The sequence below is a fragment of the Oryctolagus cuniculus genome, chromosome 13 (genome assembly GCF_051225735.1).
Source record: "Oryctolagus cuniculus isolate XC-2025 breed Fujian yellow rabbit chromosome 13, ASM5122573v1, whole genome shotgun sequence".
Lineage (NCBI taxonomy): Eukaryota > Metazoa > Chordata > Mammalia > Lagomorpha > Leporidae > Oryctolagus > Oryctolagus cuniculus.
This window is the reverse complement of record NC_142879.1, coordinates 12913840-12935524: the sequence shown is the minus strand read 5'-3', so window position 1 is coordinate 12935524 and position 21685 is coordinate 12913840. Positions and strand designations below refer to the sequence as shown.

General features: G+C 36.7%; 1 protein-coding gene across 6 annotated transcripts in view; it reads left to right on the top strand.

Annotated features, from left to right (window-relative positions):
* The window catches only part of KCNT2 (potassium sodium-activated channel subfamily T member 2), a 409716-nt gene that overhangs the window by 134457 nt on the left and 253574 nt on the right, over nt 1-21685 (top strand). For 5 of the 6 annotated variants that reach the window (XR_016219489.1, XM_051820440.3, XM_017347888.4 and 2 more), the window contains exons 5-8: nt 992-1051; nt 13223-13297; nt 14814-14897; nt 18992-19086. Coding sequence is in view for 5 of the 6 variants with exons in the window: in XM_051820440.3 (XP_051676400.3) it covers nt 992-1051; nt 13223-13297; nt 14814-14897; nt 18992-19086 (314 nt within the window). In the remaining variant the exon portion in view is untranslated. Of the gene's footprint in view, nt 1-991; nt 1052-13222; nt 13298-14813; nt 14898-18991; nt 19087-19215; nt 19294-21685 lie in introns of all 6 variants that reach the window. The other variant, XM_089312023.1, reaches the window with a different exon arrangement.

Genomic DNA, 21685 nt, shown 5'->3' with positions numbered 1-21685 from the left:
CATAATGATTGGCTGTGGCTGTAGTTCTGAACATATTTTACTTCAAATGCCATGTATTCATCTGTTTTTATTCTTATGTTTTTAGATTCACTTAAATTGAAAGTTTTTATTCCAATAGGAGCCAAAACATAGACTCTAGGTTTTCTGCTTTTCTCATTCAGATTATCTTAAACCTCAAGATCTATAAACAAACATTTTTATTATCTGAGTCAGTTCCTATTTGTGTTTGCTTATGTGATTCTATTAATCCATCCTAAAGTGCTTAGAGTATTTAATACAGGGGAGTTTTGATTTCTTTCCTATTTACTTTTACCTGTTGCAGTTATTATTTTTTTTAGTTAAAATCTGTAGAAATTTTATAGATAGAGAAATGGAGAAAGGTAGAAGTCTGTCTAGAGTGATGTGTCAGTAGCACTTTTAGCTACAAAAGGGGAATTTGTAATGACATTTATTCAAAAAAATTTGAAAGAATCTTGAAATGCTGATATGTTTTCTTTTGTTGGATATTCAAGGATATTGACAGTTATTTTGTGATTTCTGAAAGGAAACACTGATTTTAATGGTGGTTTTGCTGGCAAGGGCATCTTTTTGTTTTTGTTTTTTGGTGGAAGGGCAGTTGTGTATGATTGTATGTGTTGAGGACACACATCCAAACAGGCATACACAGGAATATATTCTATATGTATCCTGTGAACTTAAGTTAGTCTATTTTAATCCCATGTTTATATTTAGGATAGTACATAAAAAAGATTTATTAAGATGCTAGAAATTGTAAAAACTTATGTGCAATGCAGGAGGTGGCAGAAAAAGATCTGAAACCTGTCACCTGTTTATAGAAGTTAAAATATCACCATGCAGTTCCTATATCGCATTTGCATATAGCAACCAAATATGTATACCCACATGTATACATGCACATGTGTTTACATAGTTAATAATATGAATAACATTTTAATTGTACTTTCTTATTAAGTTGCATTTTATATTTTAGGTTTCAGTGGCATTGATAAGCCTATTTGAAACAATACTACTTGGTTATCTCAGTTATAAGGTAAGATATTTTAATAAGCGGTTTGGAAATTTATATTCATTAAATAAAAGTTAAAAAAATAAATAAAAAAATAAGCGGTTTTCTGCTAATAACATATTGCTACCATTTGTTCCACATTCCATTATTTACAATTCATATTTGGGAATTTGAGGCTCTTGTTAAACCACTTAATTATTTTGAGCCTCTCCAGTTGTGATATGAAGAAGTAGTAATATAGTCATGTTTCCCCCTGGTGAATTGGAAGTACTTCACTAACTCCTGCGGGTTCCTTACCTCTTATGTGCATGCATACAGTGAGGCAATCAAATGGAATCATCTGGCTTTTTATTGTTCCCAATGTCTTTCCCTGATCTGTACAAAAAATATTGAGAGAGCAAAATCATGACTGTTGGGAATTATTTAAATTAATTATCTTAGTCTTAGTTGAAGCTTTGTTTGGCTAACAAAGTTTAATAACCACATCTTTGGCTCGTGTTTGATGATGACCTGCACACTTTGCATGTCTCTTTTCTCATGGAATTATAATCTAGAAAGGGAGTGAGATGTAAGAAATTATAAAGATAGATTGTTCAAAGGAAGGATAGAATAACTTACAGTGAGGTATAAATAAAGCAGTATGTAAGTTCATGTAGAGAGGCCATAGCACAGGATAAAAAGGAAATACTTGACCTAAGCCAGGTTTTTGATTCAGAGGGATTTCAGTAGAGAAAATGAAGATGAGAAAACAGTGATTGATAGAATTGACAAAGGGAAGATTGTGCATATCAAGTAGGAGGAATCAGAAATATTTGTTTCACAAAAATATGGGGCCTTGTGCAGCAAAATATAATGGCACTTCAAATAGTTCATCAAAAATGCATTAGAAGGGAAGTTTATTTTGATGTAAAATTTTTTGAAAACCATGTATAGTATTTTCATAAAATGTATTTTCCATGAATTTTTTAAAGTTCACGCATGTGATAGGACATTGATGGGTATGTTGAACATTCTTTTTTCTAAAATTGTACTTATTTTCATTTCATGTTGAAAGACATGGAGAGAGAGAGAGAGAGAGAGAGAGAGAGAGAGAGAGATGCAAAGGCAGTGGCTGGTTCAGGCAAAAGCCAGAAAAAAACTTAAGCTGGGGCTCCCACTTTGGTGGCTAGGACTCAAATCCTTGAGTCATCCCCTGATGCCTTCCAGGGTGTGCATTAGCAGGAAGCAGGATTGGAAACAGATGGGCCAGGACTTGAACTACCCACTCTAATATGGGTGGTGGGCATCCCAAGCAGTACCCGAACCTCTATGCCAAATGCCTTCCCCTGATATGATAGTTCTATCGTTGAAATTCAGTTTTAGGGATATTAATGTAGAACACCCATGTAGTAATATCAAAGAGACATTAGTGAAGATCCTTTCTTTGGTTAAGACATGCTGAAGTATAAGAAGAAAACCAGCAATAATGTTTTGACTGGGTGAATAGAATAGTCAAATTTGATGAAAGATTAATTATGAAAGTAGGAACTGAACAGATCTTGGGGTGACTGTTTGAGATAGGTAAGGACCAGGAAACTCAAACACAATTTTAAAGTTTTCTGAGGTTGAATGATTGTAAATGGAAATTAAATTAAGATAGAATTATATAAAGATTAAAATCTGATGGACTTGGGTTTGAACATAATGAGTTTCACATGCAGGTGGGAAAAAAGGTGGATTAGACAAGCAGACAAGTGAGAAAGCAAATCGCATCTTTCAGTAGGGAGAGACTGACAGATTCTGGTGAGCATTTCAGAGAAGTTGGAGGGTGGCATGAAAACCCACCTCACAAGGCAGAAATCACCAAGGTCGGAGCCAACACTCACTTTAATGGAGAGCTTATATTGTGGGTTTTGACAATAAAGATTAGAAAGTTATTAGGATGGTTGAGTATTTTAATTACCACCAATTTGTGTTTACCAGTTTTCTCATCTACTGCATCAACATATACTTAAGGATATGTTTTTAGGGATGTCTTAACACCAGTTCTTTTGTTACTTTTTAAAACATAGAACATAGAGGGGTTTTCTTTTCTTTTCTTTTCTTTTTTTGACAGGCAGAGTGGACAGTGAGAGAGAGAGAGAGAAAGGTCTTCCTTTTGCCCTTGGTTCACCCTCCAATGGCCGCCGCAGCCGGTGCACCACGCTGATCCCATGGCAAGAGCCAGGTGCTTCTCCTGGTCTCCCATGGGGTGCAGGGCCATCCTCCACTGCACTGCCTGGCCACAGCAGAGAGCTGGCCTGGAAGAGGGGCAACTGGGACAGAATCCGGCGCCCCGACCGGGACTAGAACCCGGTGTGCCGGCGCCACAAGGCAGAGGATTGATTAGCCTAGTGAGCCACGGCACCGGCCAAAATGTAGAGTTTTGAAGATGACATTTTTTAATCCTAACTTTAGAGAAAGAAAATTTTACAAACTCTTTTATCTTTTTCTGTGGACCAGGTTTTCTTAATTCCCATTATTGTCATCTAAAGAAAATAATGTCAAATCGTAAAGTAAGATTGATTAATAAGGAGGTATAGCTATAAAAGAGTAAGAACTTCTCAGAAGTATAGATTGTTTTATTAAATATTTCTGAGAAAAAATAGAATCTTAGAAATGTCTAAGGGCAGCAGTTCTCAGCCCCAATCTGACCTGCTTGCTGGCCGCCTCTTGGCAGTGTTTTCAATATATCTAGCTCTGCTTTCTCTACAAAAAACCAAGTCGAAGAAAGGAAAGTATTACAGAAAGCGCGTGAGCTATGGCAAGTATGTGGGGCTGGAGAGACAAATTAGGAAATCATGTGCTATTCCACAAGAAACCTGTTTCAAGTTGTTTGTTTTAGAGTAAAAGCTGTTGAATGGAAAATGTTGGTTGATGGGCGGTAGTTTTACTAGCAGCAGTAGAATGAAGCAGGGATGACTGCTTAGTGATGGGAAATGTTTGCATTATTTAAAAGAGAAGGGGAATGGGAAAGATAAATAAAACAAACATAAAGAAAGAATAAATTGGAAGGGAACCTGAAGTTTAATTAGTTAATTAATTGATATTCGTTTTAACTGAAAGGCAGAGAGACAGACACAGGGAGATCTCCTATCTAGGGGTTCACTCTCTAATACCTGTAACAGCCAGGGATGGTCCAGGCTGAAGCCAGGATCCTAAAACCTAATCCATGCCTTCCACGTGAGTGACAGGGACCCAAGTAATTGAGCCATCACCTGCTTCCCATCAAGGTGTACATTAGCAGGAAATTGGACCAGAATCAGAGAAGTGAGATATGAACCAGGCAGACTGACATTGGGATGCAAGCATCCCAGTCAGTAACCTAACTGCAGCACAAAATGCCAGCCCGGAAAGCTGAGGGCTAATGATTAGCTTTGAGAATCCTTCTTTTGGGAACACAGAAGATGGAAGCAGTCACAAAGGATATTGTGCAGCCAGAAGAGGGAAGTGAGGGGTCTTATACTTGGTGGTCAAATGCCTAAATCACCTGGAAAGTACTAGATCAGTGGTAAGTGATATAGACTAAGATTTGAAGAATAGTCTTAATGGTCGTAATAGTCTTAATGTTTAGTGCATTCCATTGTTAAGACAGATGTCCAAACTTGCTCTCATTGACAAATCTATACATTGAGTAGCTAGAAAATAAAACAAAAATATGGTCAAATAAATTGATATTTAAGATTTTTTTTATATTTTTTTATTTTTATTTTTTTAATTTTTTTGACAGGCAGAGTGGACAGTGAGAGAGAGAGACAGAGAGAAAGGTCTTCCTTTGCCGTTGGTTCACCCTCCAATGGCCGCCGTGGCCGGCGCGCTGCGGCCGGTGCACCGCGCTGATCCGATGGCAGGAGCCAGGAGCCAGGTGCTTTTCCTGGTCTCCCATGGGGTGCAGGGCCCAAGCACCTGGGCCATCCTCCACTGCACTCCCTGGCCACAGCAGAGAGCTGGCCTGGAAGAGGGGCAACCGGGACAGAATCCGGCGCCCCAACCGGGACTAGAACCCGGTGTGCCGGCGCCGCTAGGCGGAGGATTAGCCTAGTGAGCCGCGGCGCCGGCCCAATATTTAAGATTTTATCTTTTAAGTTCCTTAGTGTGCATGTATGTGATGAACATCGATTGTATCATATGAATTGTGATGTAAATTAAAAAAGTTAATCATGTGTTTTTTTTTCTGTAATTAATTGTCTCTTCAAAAAAAAAAAAAGAGTACATACAGAAACATAACATGGCTAAAATAGTAATCTACATTTGTGGGTATATTTACTCCAACTTCTAGCTAAAAAATATGAAAGTAACTTTAGTGTTTTGCTAATAGAACTGTTAGCTTTAATTTAAAACATCATTTAAAAACCACACAGATTCAAGATAATTTTCCTTGTAATTATATGATGATGATATTTACAATTAATTACTCCCTTTCATTTACAAAACGAGAGAACATTATAAGACTTGGTATGCAGAGCTAGATGATGCATAGTTATTTCCACATTCTGACACTCTAGATGGATGAGAGGTCGATGGTAAAGTACTGTGTGTCACAAAGGACACAGGAGGGGTGAAAAGGAATTTCGTTACAGCAGAGGATGTGTTGCTGTTAATTATCTTTTTTTTTTTTCCTGTCATGAATTTAGTCACATTACTGAACTGTTTTGACCCTTTCCATAGTGTTGAATAATATTTTGGGAATAAATGAATGATTTTACTGGTAAGTATTTATGACCTTTAAATAAGACAAATTTGGATAGCAGACTCTAAAATGTATTTCTCTCTTTAAATCAAATTTTTAAGACAATAACAGTCATACAGAAATGGATATTGGACTACATCAGCAATTGTAGGCATTCCTAATAATATTTTTTGATACTTAGGTTTCTGAAATAGCGTAGTTATTGCAAATCAACATGCACTTTTATAATGTTTATTTACCTATGTATTTATGCAAAGATAATGCATGCATTCATCTTTTAAAATAAATTTACTACAATATTATAGATGCACTTTGTAAATCTTGAAATTAGACCTTCTAAAATAAGCCTGACTTAATTCTCAAAAATTAAGACAATTTAAGATCTCAAGGAGATTACAGTTTTTTGAAATCAAAAGCTGATGAGATAAAGCAAAATTAGCACAGATTTGTAGTACATGTTGTGGTTAGCAGATAATGAATTAAAATTGCTGACATCCGCTTATTCTGTCTATGTCATATAAAAATGTATGGCTGTGCTTAAACAGTCTTTCCACTTATGTTTACAACCAATTGGCAAAGCACTCACAATAATCACCCAACACTAAAGTTCTTATTTTTCTGTCCTCATAAATCCCCTCTAATTCTTTATCAACTGCTTTCAAAATAGAAATCTATTTATACACACACATTCATTAAATCAAAAGGAAACAAAAACAAACTGCACACAATTTCCAAATCTCTGTAAATAAAAATTCATCATACCTAGAAGTCTTTTGTTAAAGCTGTGATTCTTTTTCCTATAAAAAATAACAATTTTGAAAAAGTAACACTATGATGGCTCATTTCTGGAAAAGAACAGAGGATGTAGCCCAGGCCTTCTGATACTCCAGATACTGTTGGTTCTGTTTACCTTGGCCTGGATGCCATGAATCTACATGTGGAAGAGTTTGCATTTAAGAATACAAAATAAGATTGCACAGGATTCTTACACTATTTTGAATTCATTAAAAAAATGAGTTATCAACATTTTTCAATGAATATTTTAAATATAGAGATTTTTACGCTGAATAACAAATTTTTTGTGGAACCAATCTAGACTAACAAATAAGTTGCCACAACTTATATAGTTTTTAGGCTTATTATTCATTCATTTAGTTATTTATTTATTTTAAACATTTATTTATTTTAAACATTTATTTATTTATTTGAAAGTCAGAGTGACACAGAGAGAGGAGAGGCGGGGGGGAGGGGAGAGGTCCTCCATCGAATGGTTCGCTCCCCAGATGGCCACAATGGCTGGAGCTGTGCCAATCCGAAGCCAGGAGCTTCTTCTGGATCTCCCGCGAGGGTACAGGGGCCTATGGACTTGGGCCATCTTCTACTGCTTTCCCAGGCCATAGCAGAGAGCTGGATTGGAAGTGGAGCAGCCGAGTCTCGAACTGGAGTCCATGTGGGATGCTGGCGCTTCAGGCCAGGGCGTTAACCTGCTGTGCCACAGCAGAGGCCTTTAAGGGGCTTTTTCGAAGTACCTAGATAACAGCTGTGCATTCCTACTTTCCTCAATGATGAAAGATTGATGCACTTTAGACAATCACATATTATGCATTTTTATTGATTAAGAAATGATATATCCACGCCAAATATAAAATGGTTGGATTAAGGTTTATGTTTTGTTGAATTCTGTCACTAAGAAGAGAAACTATATACTTTACTACTTATGTACATTGTTTTTTCCCCAAGAAGTTACCTTTTGGAAGGGGACTAATGCTTTATATCTCCTTCATGAAAATAAGGTTGCATGAAATAAACTTTGAAAGGCACTGTGGCTGCCTTTCCGTTCTCTCATATTTCTCTGCACGGTGGCATTCTATAGATACATGCTCCATTTGTCATAGTAATTGCTTTTGTCTTGTGGCTTTTAATGATGCCGTCTTATTCAGACTCTTTAATGGCCAATGAAACTTAAAGCCTCTTTTATATTTTCCATTAGCTAATTTTAAGTGAGATAATTTGTGAATGTTTCCCTTCATTCAGAAGGCAAACTCTGATATTAGAAATCTGAATATAACTGAAAAGATAAGCATTTATTTTTAGCAATAACCACATTGCCCTACTGTACAATTTTAGACCATGAAAATTAGTCCTCACTGGGGAACTCATCCTCAAGGACACGCGTATGCTGTGAGTCAGTAGTAGTGTGGTTGACATAATGTAGTAATAGTTTTTAATTAGGAACTTCAGGCTTCCGTCCTGAAAAGATCATACAATCCTGAACTTCTCTGGTATTGACCTTGACCTCAGAGTGTAGAACCTAGTGCTGTCATGTGTTAAGTCTATAAATACAAGCTAAAGGGAGTGGGAAGCATCCTCGTGTGTGATGGGAAAGAAATTGATAGGGAATTGAAAAACCTGACATGGAGGTCAGATATTGATCACAATGTATTTGATGAAGGGGTGACAGAAGCTAAAAAAAGAAAACTCCCAAGATTCTGACTCTGCAGTTGAAAGGTGTGTGTGAGTTAATAAGGCAACATAAAGTTGGAAAGGAAGGTGAAGATTTTCCAAGCCTTGTGAAGAGTTAGCATTTGCTGAGGCAAACTCTAAGAACTGAAATATCTGTAGAAATAATAACCTTCAGAATAAGGGCAGGGAGGTCAATGAGAGCCAAATGACATGCTACCTTTTAGGTAGCAGTAGGATTGTTATCTTTGTGTGGATATACCTGAATAGTTCAAGAGTTTCCAAATAGATGAGTATGGGATGGAGTGAGGGAACAGGCATCTTTGGAATTCTAATAGTACAACATGTGAATAGGAATGGGACAAGGATGGACAAAGATTAATTAGGACGCTTGACCAGGTCAAAGAGTGGGCATTGAGCTAGAATTAGAACTACCAAATCTCAAGTGCAATTTATGAATCAGGTGTTCTTGGTAAATTAAGCTAAACAGTATGTGGTGGATGTAGGGAGATGTGTAAAGGTTTTCTCCAGGAGTTTTGGTTTGTATTGCTGGGAGACCATAAACCTGAAAGGTGCTTTTGAGACATCAGTATGAAGCAGTGGATTAGGCAGTTGATCTTAGAATCTCAGAGATAACATATTGATCTGGGATAGAGATACAATATTAGAAATCATTGTTTTATTATTGACTATAAGTGAGAGGCAAAATATAGATGAAATTTCGTAACATGGGAAGGAAGGTAAGGACTCTTGAAGTCCTTTCCTGCAAAAAATTTCTATTGAATTCTGTGCTTTCAAGTTTGATGATTTATAGATAACTACATTCAAGAAGGTTTTAATCAATATAACTTCTTCAAATGTTTTCCATTTGTATTTGATAGAAAGAAATATGTTTAAGTTAAAAAACAAACCAGTTTTATTGAAGAAAAGGAAGAGTATGCATAAAAAACTTGAGAATTTCATTTATTTATTTACATACTTAGTTGAACCCCGGCAAGCAAATAAAGGGGTAAATTCAGTACCATGTTACAAACGCTTGCCAAGGAAATAAGTGGTGTAGGCATGCATGTGAGTAGGGCATTTCAACCAGAGGGATAAATGTGAGCATTTTTACAGAAGGATGAAATAGCCCAGCCTGTCCAGGGAATAGTATAAAATTCAGTAAAGATGAATATGTGGTTAAATTAACCAGAGTTCAAATTGTGGACCTTCATATATAATAAAATGATGAGTTTGGATGTTGTTATGTTTGCAAAGGGACTTTGGCATTGTAGAAAGCATTCTCTGGATTTAATATGGAAGATAACCTAGTCAGATACCAGTTGTAAAGATTTTTAATGTTCATGTAAAAATTGTAAAAAGAGAGTTAATGTGTTTTACATGGAAATAAAGAAGAAATTCCAAAGAGATGTAAAATAAGATTCATCCTGTGTGTCACTGTTGCCAAGAAAGCTAACACTAATATTTCTGTGTTATGGAAATATCCTCATTACCACTGCTTGTGATTGTTACCTCTACCCATCTGTTTCTTGCTAATCAGATCAGTCACTTTGCTCATGAGCAACCACTGACAACCAAGAAAGGTACACAATGACAAGTGAAAATATAACAAGGAAAGAGTAAGCCAATGTTAAGCATTCTGAAAACTATGCTATCTAAAGAACTGATGTTACTGATTTGCAACATTAGGAAAAAACACATGATGCAACTAAAATCCATTATAGGTTGTTTATTTAACTGGCCTGATTCAGTGACAGAAAGCAAAGTCTCGTCTTCCTGCACTTCTTCAGATCCATGCCTCTTCCTCTAATCCATGCTGATCAGATGAAACCCCACAAAGATCCACCAGCTTTCCTAGTCTCTTCATTCACAATGCAAATCTTAGTTTTGTGATTAAGAAACTGTGATTTCTCCTCTTCATTTTTTTTTTGAAGATTTATTTTATTATTTGAAAGAGCAAGAGAGAGAGGTAGAGACAGAGAGAGAGGTCTTCTATCTGATGGTTCACTCCCAGGTGACCGCAATGGCTGGAGCTGCGCTGATCCAAAGCCAGGAGCCAGGAGCTTCTTCCGGTTCTCCTATGCGGGTGGAGGGGCCCAAGGACTTGGGCCATCTGCTGCTGCTTTCCCAGACCATAGCAGGGAGCTAGATCAGAAGTGGAGTAGCCAGGACTCCAACCGGTGCCTGTATGGGATGCCGGCGCTTGAGGCCAGGGTGTTAACCCTCTGCGCAACAGCGCTGGCCCCCTCTTCATTTTTTTTTTTTAATGTGAGAAAGAAGAATATTGAAGAATTGTCAATTACATGTATGATTGAGTGAGGCAATATTTATATCTGTATACTGAATTATATGACATCCTCACAATTTTTATACCATTGCTATATATTAACTACCACAAAAAAGAGAATAAAAATTCATTTCTTTGTACATTTATGAGAATTTCTTGGTATGCATACTATATTTCAATAAAATATTTAAGAAAAGAAGCTATGATCAATATATTAAAAAATAAAACTCTCATCCAGTGATGCTTCAGTTTGTCCTCAGCTCAGACCTACATGGGGCAGGGAATCATTCTGTGAGCACTGTCCTATTTTCATTTCCTCTCTTGCCTGGTGTCAGCTGATTTTTGAGCATGGAGTGAAATGCAATTGGCGTCTGGGGTGAAGTTGCCTGCCTGGTACAGGTATGGTGTGGTGTTGGGGCACTCTGTGTGTGATGGATATTCATGCCAGCTCTTCTCTCGCGTTGGGCGATTATATCTCTGTGAAGTCTTTGCCTGAGTCTTCTTGGAGGCCTCAGGCTTCAGACCATCCTCTAGGACTTCAAAACCAACCTTTGACTTCTGAGATCTCCCGTCTGGTGAGATCCCATTTCTTAGGCACACTGTCTTCTCGTATCTGAATCATTGATAAAAATGATCACCAGCTGAATTCTGTAGGATCTGTTCTGGTTTCCTTGTCTTAAAGTTGCGGGGAATTGTGGCTTGTTTTATTGCAGCCTTCTGTTTCTTTCCTGTTTCATGTTATGAAGATTTATTTATTTGTTATTTATTTATTTATATTTATTTGACAGGCAGGGAGAGATACACACACACACACACACCCACACCCACACACCCTGGGGTTGGGGAGGAGTGGAAATGGAGATCTTCTATTCACTGATTCACTTCCTAAATGGCAATAACAGCCGGGACTGGGCCAGGCCAAAGCCAGGAGCCAGCATCTCTTCCTGGTCTCCCATATGGGCAGTAGAGTCCCAAGTACTCAGGCCATCTATTATTGCCTTCCCATCTCATTAGTAGGACGTTGGATGCTGAATTGGAAGTGGAACAGCCAGAACTCGAACTAGCGGTCTGTTTTCAGGTGCCAGTGTTGCAAGCAGTGGCTTAACCTGAATGCCAACATACTGGCCCTTTTCTTTCTCAATTTTAAATATTTTAGGTTTACCCAAATATGCATAGAGCCCTCCTGTGTGAACCAAGCTCTCCAAGTGGTTCCCTTGAGACTTTCTCACTTAGCTTGAGGTGTTGAGCAAGGCACCATATCCCCTGTAACAACTCCACAGAGAACAGTTTTTACTGTCTCTTCCTTCCACTGCTCCTTCTTCTATTACAATTTTTCCTTTTTTAGAAAAGGATTTTATTTATTATATTTTTGAGATAAGATATTTTAAATTTACATTATATTTAAAGACTTGTTGGCTCCACTAAATAAATAGTACAACAAATAAAAAATTAGGCCTGGGCTATATGCAATAATCAAAGAAAGATGTCATTTTTACTCATACAAATTTTAAAATAATCACAAAATCATTAAAACTATAGTGGTATATAATTCCAATGAAATTACTGGACAGTATTGAAAAGATAGATTGACAAAACACTGCATTTGCAGTAAAATGATATACCCAGGGGTTTCTCTCTCTCTTTCTCCTCTCTCTCTCTCTTAATTTTATCTCCCACATATAAGAAACATGTGGTATTTGTGTTTCTGTGTCTGATTGAAGATACCCACTCTACCACTTTCCATATAGCTTGAGGTGATAAACTAATGCTACAAAAACCTATAGTAATATCTTAGCATACAGACAATAGCTGACCTAGAACCTTGCTTTGGGATGTGCAAGTATTTCACATCATTGTAATGTTTTAAGACTTCCGGTCCTCAAGGAAAATTAAGAAACATTCTCAATTTTATAAGCCAGTGGTGTACGCTAATTGGAAATTTCAGGGAGACTGGATTTCAAGTTGCCTTTCTAATACATCAATCCTTTTAGAGACAAATAAGCTATTTTAGGAAGTTCTGAGTTTGTTATCATTGGACATCTTTCACAAAAGTTTCAACAATGAGCCATGAACCTCATGGGCATGTGATCTGAGCAGCTGTACAGGGCTCCGCAAGAGTAAAAGTCTTGTGATTGGTTTTATAATGTAACTTTCTTGAAATTTCTAAACATTTTGTAGCAAGAGGCTTCATATTTTCATTTTACATGAGACCCTGCAAATTATGTGTTCAGGCTTAATTGATACTGTTGTGCTATGTTATTTGGGAGATTGGGATTTGGCTGATTGAAAAAGTTCTTCCTTTAGGTTATGGTAAAGTAAAAAAAGTGATATTAAGATCAATGATTAAGAAGTGCATATGTTTTCAGTGTGCTTTGCAGTTAGTGAACATAATTATTATGTTAAAACTTAAGATTGCATCGCTTTTACATTAATTCTTAGGTTTTGTTAATGTTGTGGTAACTTTTCTTCTATGAATTACTATAGGGTTTCCCATTGTCATGTGCAATATTCAGGGTTACTACTATAAAGGTTTGTTTATTAACCTTACTTTAGAGCTGAGAGAGCACAATTACACTTAGGAAAATCATATTTAGAAGTTGTTGCCAAATCTCTATATAATGATATAGTGTTCTGTTAATGTAAGCATCCTTACTGCTAGAGAAACTGTGAGTGCTGTCTTTTCCCCTTTTATACAACTCAATGTAATTCACTTTAATTTTTATTCATTCTTTCTTGGAAGGGAAACATCTGGGAACAGATATTACGAATACCCTTCATCTTGGAAATAATTAACGCAGTTCCCTTCATTATCTCAGTAAGTCCTAAATGAATCTTAAAGATATTGTCATTAGTCTTAAGTAAAATTTTAAATCTAAATACTGCTAAATAATAAAGGAGTTGATATAAATTGATTTAGACTGGTTGGAATCATGTACTAAAAAACAATTGGATAACTGGATTGTGTGACTAAATGAAAACTAATGAGATTCAGAATAATATCAAAATGAAGTGTTTTCAGAAATATAAGCTCTAGAGGTGTCATTCAAACAAACGTCAATATTTTCTACAAAGGCTATAAATTTCTCACTTTACTTCTTGTTTGTATTGTGGATTTAAAAAAATAGAGACCAGTTAGATTTAAGTATTAATGAAAGTTTCTCATACTGGGAATATATTTATCTCTAGTTTCACTGCAGGATTTACCAACTCCAATTCTCTCTTTAGTAGGAAAGTTGCCAAGAGCTAGACAACTAGCAATTTGCTTCTTTATCAAAGTACTGTGTAGTGCCAATTCCACAATGATCCTATTAAACCACAGTCCTATAAATACACAGCTCTGCAGTTTCCCATTTGTAAAATTAGATTTTGTTCTCAATTTGATAGGGTTATAATAATGTCTGTTGGGTTAGACTTTCTAGCACTTTATTTGAATTTTATTTGGAAAATTCTGAAAATAAGTAATATTATCTGAAGCTCTTGCTTACTTCTGACAGTTATTTTAATTTTAGTGATTTATCTAGAGGAGCAATTGCAACTAGATTAAATGACAAGCTAACTAAACATAATTCCAATTGAACATAGCTCCCTAATGATTCCAGAGAGTAAGTGACAATGTTACTAAAAGAGCATCCCCCCCCCCCTTTCCTACTTGTCCTCTCAAGTTAGATGGAAGAGAAAGCCAATGTCTATTATGAACTATCACACTAAAAGATTTAATGATAGGCCAGCGCCGTGGCTCAATAGGCTAATCCTCCGCCTTGCGGCGCCGGCACACTGGGTTCTATTCCTGGTCAGGGCGCCGGATTCTGTCCCGGTTGCCCCTCTTCCAGGCCAGCTCTCTGCTGTGGCCCAGGAGTGCAGTGGAGGATGGCCCAAGTACTTGGGCCCTGCACCTGCATGGGAGACCAGGAGAAGCACCTGGCTCCTGGCTTCGGATCAGCGCAATGCACTGGTCGCAGCGCTCAGGCCGCGGCGGCCATTGGAGGGTGAACCAAGGGCAAAGGAAGACCTTTCTCTCTCTCTGTCCACTCTGCCTGTCAAAAAAAAAAAAAAAAAAGATTTAATGATAGAATTAATATAGTTATATCTGATGTCTAATGAGAGCTTATTATTTCCTTTCTGCTTCTGCAATAATTTCTCTAAGAAAAACTTCAACAATGAAAGCTCATATCTGTTCCTTGCATTTCATTAATAGTAAGTTTAAGGTATTTGCCATGTGTTTTAAATTGTTACATTGTCTTCAATAGTTTTTTTTTTCTGATTTACATTTCATTTTAACCTGCTAGATATGATTTCTTATGTTGAGATGAAGTTGTTTGTTTATGTTTCAGATATTCTGGCCTTCCTTAAGGAATCTATTTGTCCCAGTCTTTCTTAACTGTTGGCTTGCCAAACATGCCTTGGAAAATATGATTGTAAGTATAAAGTGGGGGGCAAATATGAAGATATTTAAAAATTTTCACTATTTCTTACTTTCATTGTTTAGCTTGTACAGAGAGAGATGACTTGTTATTTATTTCTACACTTTCTCACTTTGTGTTCTCCCATAAAATATAAACTCATGTTAGAATTTATGTAGTTTTTAATAATTACTGTAAGAATATCATTTGAAATCATTTAAATTAATTTAATATCACAGTTTTTTAATTTAAATATTTATAAAAATATCATTTGGTAAAGTAATGTTAAATCATTAAAGTCATGTGTAATACAAATTCACAAGGTAATAGTCTCTAGGTATATTCCAATGTGTATCTGCTGTATCCTAATCAGAAAGAAAACCCCTAAAAGGCTCACTTTACCATGCTGCTACCTTTGTAAAGTCCTACAACTGGTAGACAGGAATGACTAAGGTTTTTATTGGTGTCACCAAATCAAAATGTAACTGCTGTTTGGACTGGTCCAACTAACTCGCCACTCCTTTGGACACAAGTGCCCTTCCCTTCTGAGGCAGTCTTTTCATGTATAAAGGTATTCCTAGCTTTCAGGATTCAGGGAGGTTATTTTATCAAACAGCTCTTAGTTATAGGCAGTCCTATAGTCCATGATCATCTGTGGGGTTTTGTAAGACCCCATATAGGAGCTGAAAGTCCCCCATTTAAAGTCATCCTTTTGTAGTATTTGGTTGTGTTGGATTGCCAGCGGTATGTTAGGGTGGAGAAGAGGAAGCAGGCCTAAGGAGGCAGAGTAAGAAATGTAGAACTCAGATCTGGGCCACAGATGCCTTTTATCCAAGATGACTCTGTTTGGAAGGTGTGAATTTTAAAACTGTGTTTACCATAGGCTTTAATACTTACACATAAGCTATAAGATACTTCTTCATTCTTCACATTACTGTGTGCCCCACCATGTGCTAAACACTGTGATAGGTGAATGATATAACTTCTCGGCTAATATCTTCAACTGCAAAACAAAATAAGGCAAATACAGTACCGGTTTTCTGTGAGAACCAATTAGGACTACACACACAAATATATGCATTCATATATATGTGTATAAATACACATACATAGTGTGTATCTGTGCAATGTAATGTATATACATCTGATATAACATAATAAGTGTTCAATGTTAATTTTACTGCACTGCAAATTACACTTGTTTGGAGGAAAACTTGTTTTTGTTAAATGGTTTTTAAACAGACATTATGGCCAGAAGAAATATTTGGATAACATTTCTGTGTTGGTAACCAGGTGAATGTTTCTAAACATGCAAATAAAGTAGCCACTGGAGTCTCCTGAAAGTACATGGCCAAAGTGTTGTAAACTGTGGCTTGCGCAATAGTTATAGAAATGTTGTTCTATATTAATTGCCACAAAGAAATAGTTTGACTACATATAGGTGCCTAAATGGCTAATGAAAAAAGAAACACCAGGAAAAAGGAAACTTCTGTGCTAATTATTGTACTATTAGTTGTTGGGGAAAGTAACAGCCAGGAGAGCTATCATTAGTCAATCATTAAGGAAATAAATTGTGCTGCAATATTAATTTAGAATTCAGGCCGGTGCCACGGCTCACTTGGCTAATCCTCTGCCTGCGGCACCGGCACCCCGGGTTCTAGTCCCGGTTGGGGTGCTGGATTCTGTCCTGGTTGCTCCACTTCCAGTCCAGCTCTCTGCTGTGGCCCAGGAAGGCAGCGGAGGATGGCCCAAGTGCTTGGGTCCTGCACCTGCATGGGAGACCAAGAGGAAGCACGTGGTTCCTGGCTTCGGATTGGCGCAGCGCCGGCCACAGCACACCGGCAATAGCGACCACTTGGGGGGTGAACCAACAGAAAGGAAGACCTTTCTGTCTCTCTCTCTCTTTCTCACTGTCTAAATCAGCCTGTGAAAACAAAAAAATTTAGAATTCATTTTCTGTTTTCTTTCTTTTAAAAATGTATTTATTTATTTTCAACTTGTTTGAATGGCAGAGACAGAGGGAGAGAGAATCAGATCAAAAGAGATCTTTCATTAGCTGGTTCACTTCTCAAATGTTTGCAAGAGCCGGGGCTGGACCATGCTGTAGCCAGGAACCTGGAACTAAATCTGGAACTGCAATGTGGCTGGAAGGGAGCCAAGAATTTGAGCCATTACCTACTGTGTATTAAGTGTGCATTAGCAGGGAGTTGGGTTGGAAGATGAGGAGTCAGGACTTGAAACCAGGCACTCTAACATGGAATTGGGGAGTCCCAAGTGGCATCTTAACCACTCTGCCAAACACTGACACTTTCATTTTATTTGTACAGTTTCTTTTCTTTTTCTCACTGCATGTTGAATTTTTATGTCTTACTGCCCATTTAACACCTCTGCCTTAACAAACTAAGGATAAGAGATGAAATTCTAACCAGTTAACTTCATTGTTTATTTTCAGAACAGTTCTGGTTAAATGTGTGGTAAAGGAAGAAAAATAATGGCTCATTGACTTTTTTTATTCCTGAATTATTTATTTCATGCTGTACTGATTTTAAGATTTTAAACCTATACTATAAAAGCTTTGCGATGAATATAAAACAAAAAATTACACAATTCCCTGAATCTATCAAGTAAACACCAGTAGTAATTTATATCCTTTTAATATATTCTAAGCCAAAATATACCTTTCTCATATATATCATAATGAACCTGCATTTTGTATTCAGTATTATAATTGGGATTTTTGTTATGTGCTAGTGTAATGGTCAGATTTTTAGGTTATTAAATAGATATCAAGAGCCTGTTTCTAATGATTTTCAGGTGGTTAAAATTTAAAATTATATAACTGAGTGAAATCTGCTTATATAAATGAATGAATGCATGAACTAGAAGGATATATTTCTACGTTTTCACATATATTACCCAATTGCTTCCAGAAATTTAACAAACTTCATGAACAATATCTTATGTGACTCATCTTCTTTTCAAACTTATACAACACTGAATATTACTGATTTTTACTGTCAGTTGGAAAGGAAAAAAAGTATATATTCCCTATTAATGATAATAAAACTGAACTTTAAAAATTATGTCCATTTGCTATATTTTATATTTTTATGATAAATTGCTTGGACTACTTCATGCTACTCTTGATAATGAAATTTGACTATAACTTCACTCAGCTATTACTTCCTTTTAAATTTAACATATTTCTTTCTGATATTTTGAAATTAGATTTTTTCAGGGGAGATCATGCTTACTGTAGGAGGTTTTAAGGGAGTAAGTGCAGCATTTGTTCAGATGTCTGTTGGTAAAGTAAGCTGAGGGTTAGTGCTTTTGTGGTCTTCCTGGAATGCCATCTTTGTAATACAAAGGCAATAGCAAGTTTTATTTGGATTTTGTCAAAAATGAATAGATGAGGATACTTCTAAAAGTTTGTGAAAATTGAGTTTAAAAATTCTGAAATTCATGCATAGTTTATTATACCATATCCCATGAACTTTTTGAAGATCCCACATACGCATGGAGTGCAACATTTTTTTCACCAAAATACTTTTATGTTTTCCTTCCATTTTCTTTTTTTTTTTATTTTATTTTATTTTTTTTTTTTTATTTTTGACAGGCAGAGTGGACAGTGAGAGAGAGAGACAGAGAGAGAAAGGTCTTCCTTTGCCGTTGGTTCACCCTCCAATGGCCGCCGCTGCAGCCGGCGCACCGCGCTGATCCGATGGCAGGAGCCAGGAGCCAGGTGCTTTTCCTGGTCTCCCATGGGGTGCAGGGCCCAAGCACCTGGGCCATCCTCCACTGCACTTCCTGGCCACAGCAGAGAGCTGGCCTGGAAGAGGGGCAACCGGGACAGAATCCGGCGCCCCGACCGGGACTAGAACCCGGTGTGCCGGCGCCGCAAGGTGGAGGATTAGCCTATTGAGCCACGGCGCCGGCCCTTCCTTCCATTTTCTACAAGATTTTTGAAGTGCCCTCATATGCTGCAATGAAGGATATGTATTGGGTATACCTGATAGCTGAAATACAATGCATGGTAATGAATGTAATCAAACTCACGAATGTTTTGCACTTATCAACATTTTCAGTATGTCCTTTTCTGTATTTTTTAGAATGATCTACACAGAGCAATTCAGCGTACACAGTCTGCAATGTTTAATCAAGTTTTGATTTTAATATCTACATTATTATGCCTTATCTTCACTTGGTAAGAATGTTCCTACCATCATTTTTTATTATGTTTTTTATTTATATTTTCTAAAGGAACCATGCTAAGAATGAACTTTCATTAAAATTTGGCTAAAAATAAATGTATATTTACCAGAAAATGCCATAGCTCACCCACAGAAGTAAGAAGGCAGAACATGTGTCATTTGGTGCTGGTGTTTACTGCAACTCTGACATCTCCAGTCCTGTAAACCAGCCCACTCATGGGCATTTGTACTGCATGCCATCATTGGCAAACAGGACTTTTCTCTTCAAACACTGGCAGCAGGCTGCCCTCATCTTTGTTCATTCTTCAAAGCAGGAACACTGTTGACAAAACTGTACTGCCCATCACTGTCTCTGCCTGTGCCTCATCTACGTGATGTGTGAGTGTGTGATCAGGCAGAGAGCGAGGGCAGATCTGCTGACACTACCAGGCGAGACTTGGCACTGGGACTTATTATAGAAATAATGATTTCCTCTTTCAGAAGGTCATCCTTTGACAATTTGTAGTGATCCAATGTGACTACACGTATGGATGGAGTCATGTAGATCCTCAATGAGAGAAAAATGAAAAATTAAAGACAAATAAAAATTAGTGTTTGTTTTGCAGGAGTCTTAGATATTATGTATAATTGTGCTGTGACCTGTTTCTGACCCTGTTGAGGAAAAGGAAAAGCTGATTAGGATTTACTAGAAAAGGAAGAATTCACACATCATCTTCTCAACTGAAGTAGATAAAGTTATATCTATAAATATATGTACACAGGGAGAAAGAAACACATAGGTAGGACAATTATTTTGTGTCAGTAGCATGTGGTGAACATCTTTATTAAATGGATTTCAGATGTATTTACTTCCTAGTTATATTTTAAAAAACAATTTAGGATATTTAAAATCTTTAAATACAAAATGTCCCTTTAAAATTGACATAGTGCCAACAAAGTTTTTACATTTGTTGAAGCTTTCACAAATTGTCTTTACGGTTTATAGATATCTAACTGCATAACTATGAAATACTGATAGTACTGACTTTCCTTCAAGTATCACTAAAAATTCTTAATTTCAATTATCACATTATTTAGGTTACTTGAGGTTTTGTCATCTTACTTAAGGAAACATATTTTAAAAATTTACATTCTTATTTTTTATATAGCATGCATATACTGACTTTTTCAATTGTTAAAATACAAAATATAAAATTAGTGGCTTCTAAATATAATACGAGAATCTATTAAAATAAACTTAGTGAATAGGGAATTAAAATTTAATGCCAAAAACAATAAATGATTCTTGTATGATGATATTTTCTTCTGGAGGCATTCTCTTTACAATAGATCTTCATTTATGATGAAGATTTCCTTGCTCGTACTTGGTCCCTAGTGCTTGTATTTGGAGATGGTTTTTATTTTCAAAGGAAGCAGCTGGAGCATTTTGCCACTTTTTAGGTCAAGGGTTACAACAGTGTTAGCTGATATGGAAGTTTCCTTGTCATGGAATTTCCATTATATTATTGAGTCATCTTTGAAATGATTTCTATTTCATAGCTTATTTTACTTGCTAATGTAGCTGCTGGATTTGTTGTTTTTTGTGTGTTTGTGTATGTGTGTGTTTTAGACAAGTGAGTGATAGATGCTGTCTAATGATATAACCGTCACCAATATGTGGATACATTTATTAATGTACAATAATTATATGAAATTAAGTTTGGCCATATAAAGTGTTATGCATTATTACTCCCATGTACATTAATACGTTTTTCAATTAGGATCTAAAATGTGGAAACTGGGGTTTGATTTCTCTGTGTATGCTTTTCTAGCATTACAAGTAATTATCTTCATAAATTATGATGATCATAATAAGATAGAATACATTTTATTTTAATTCACCAGTATAAGTGCAGTTATCTACCAAGAAACATAAACAGTGTTAGGATAGTCATAATATATCATAAGTTTTTTTTTTTAAGATTTGTTTACTTATTTGGAAGTCAGTACTACAGAGAGAAAGGGAGAGACAGAAAGAGATCTTCCATCTGATTCACTCTCCGAAAGGCCACAAATGGCTACAACAGCCATGGCTGGGGCAGGCTGAAGCTGGGAGCTTCTACCTGGTCTCCCATGTGAGTGGCAGGAACCCAAGTATTTGCACCATCTTCGCCTGCTTTTCTCAGGCTATTAGCAAGGAGCTAGCTTGGAAGTGGAGCAGCTGGGACCTGAACTAGCCTCTATATTGGATGCTGGCAATGCTGACACCACAAAGGGTTTTGCAAGCCCCACAGGCTGTTTTAATAAGGAGTTATACAACACACAGTATAACAGATACATATATAGAAAATGCATTTTAATATTTTTTGTTCTACTTAATACCATTGGTTGAACTCTTTAATTAACACACAATTATTGTTAGGCATTTAAATTTAACTGAAAAGTGATCCCTGTTAAATATAAGAGAGGGGATAAGAGACGGAGGAGATGTACAGTTTGGCACATGCTCAATCGGACTTGCCCCAAATGGTAAAGTTAGAAACGTGCCAGGGTTTCCATTTCAATCCCATTAAGGTGGCATGTACCAATGCCATCTCACTAGTCAAAGTGATC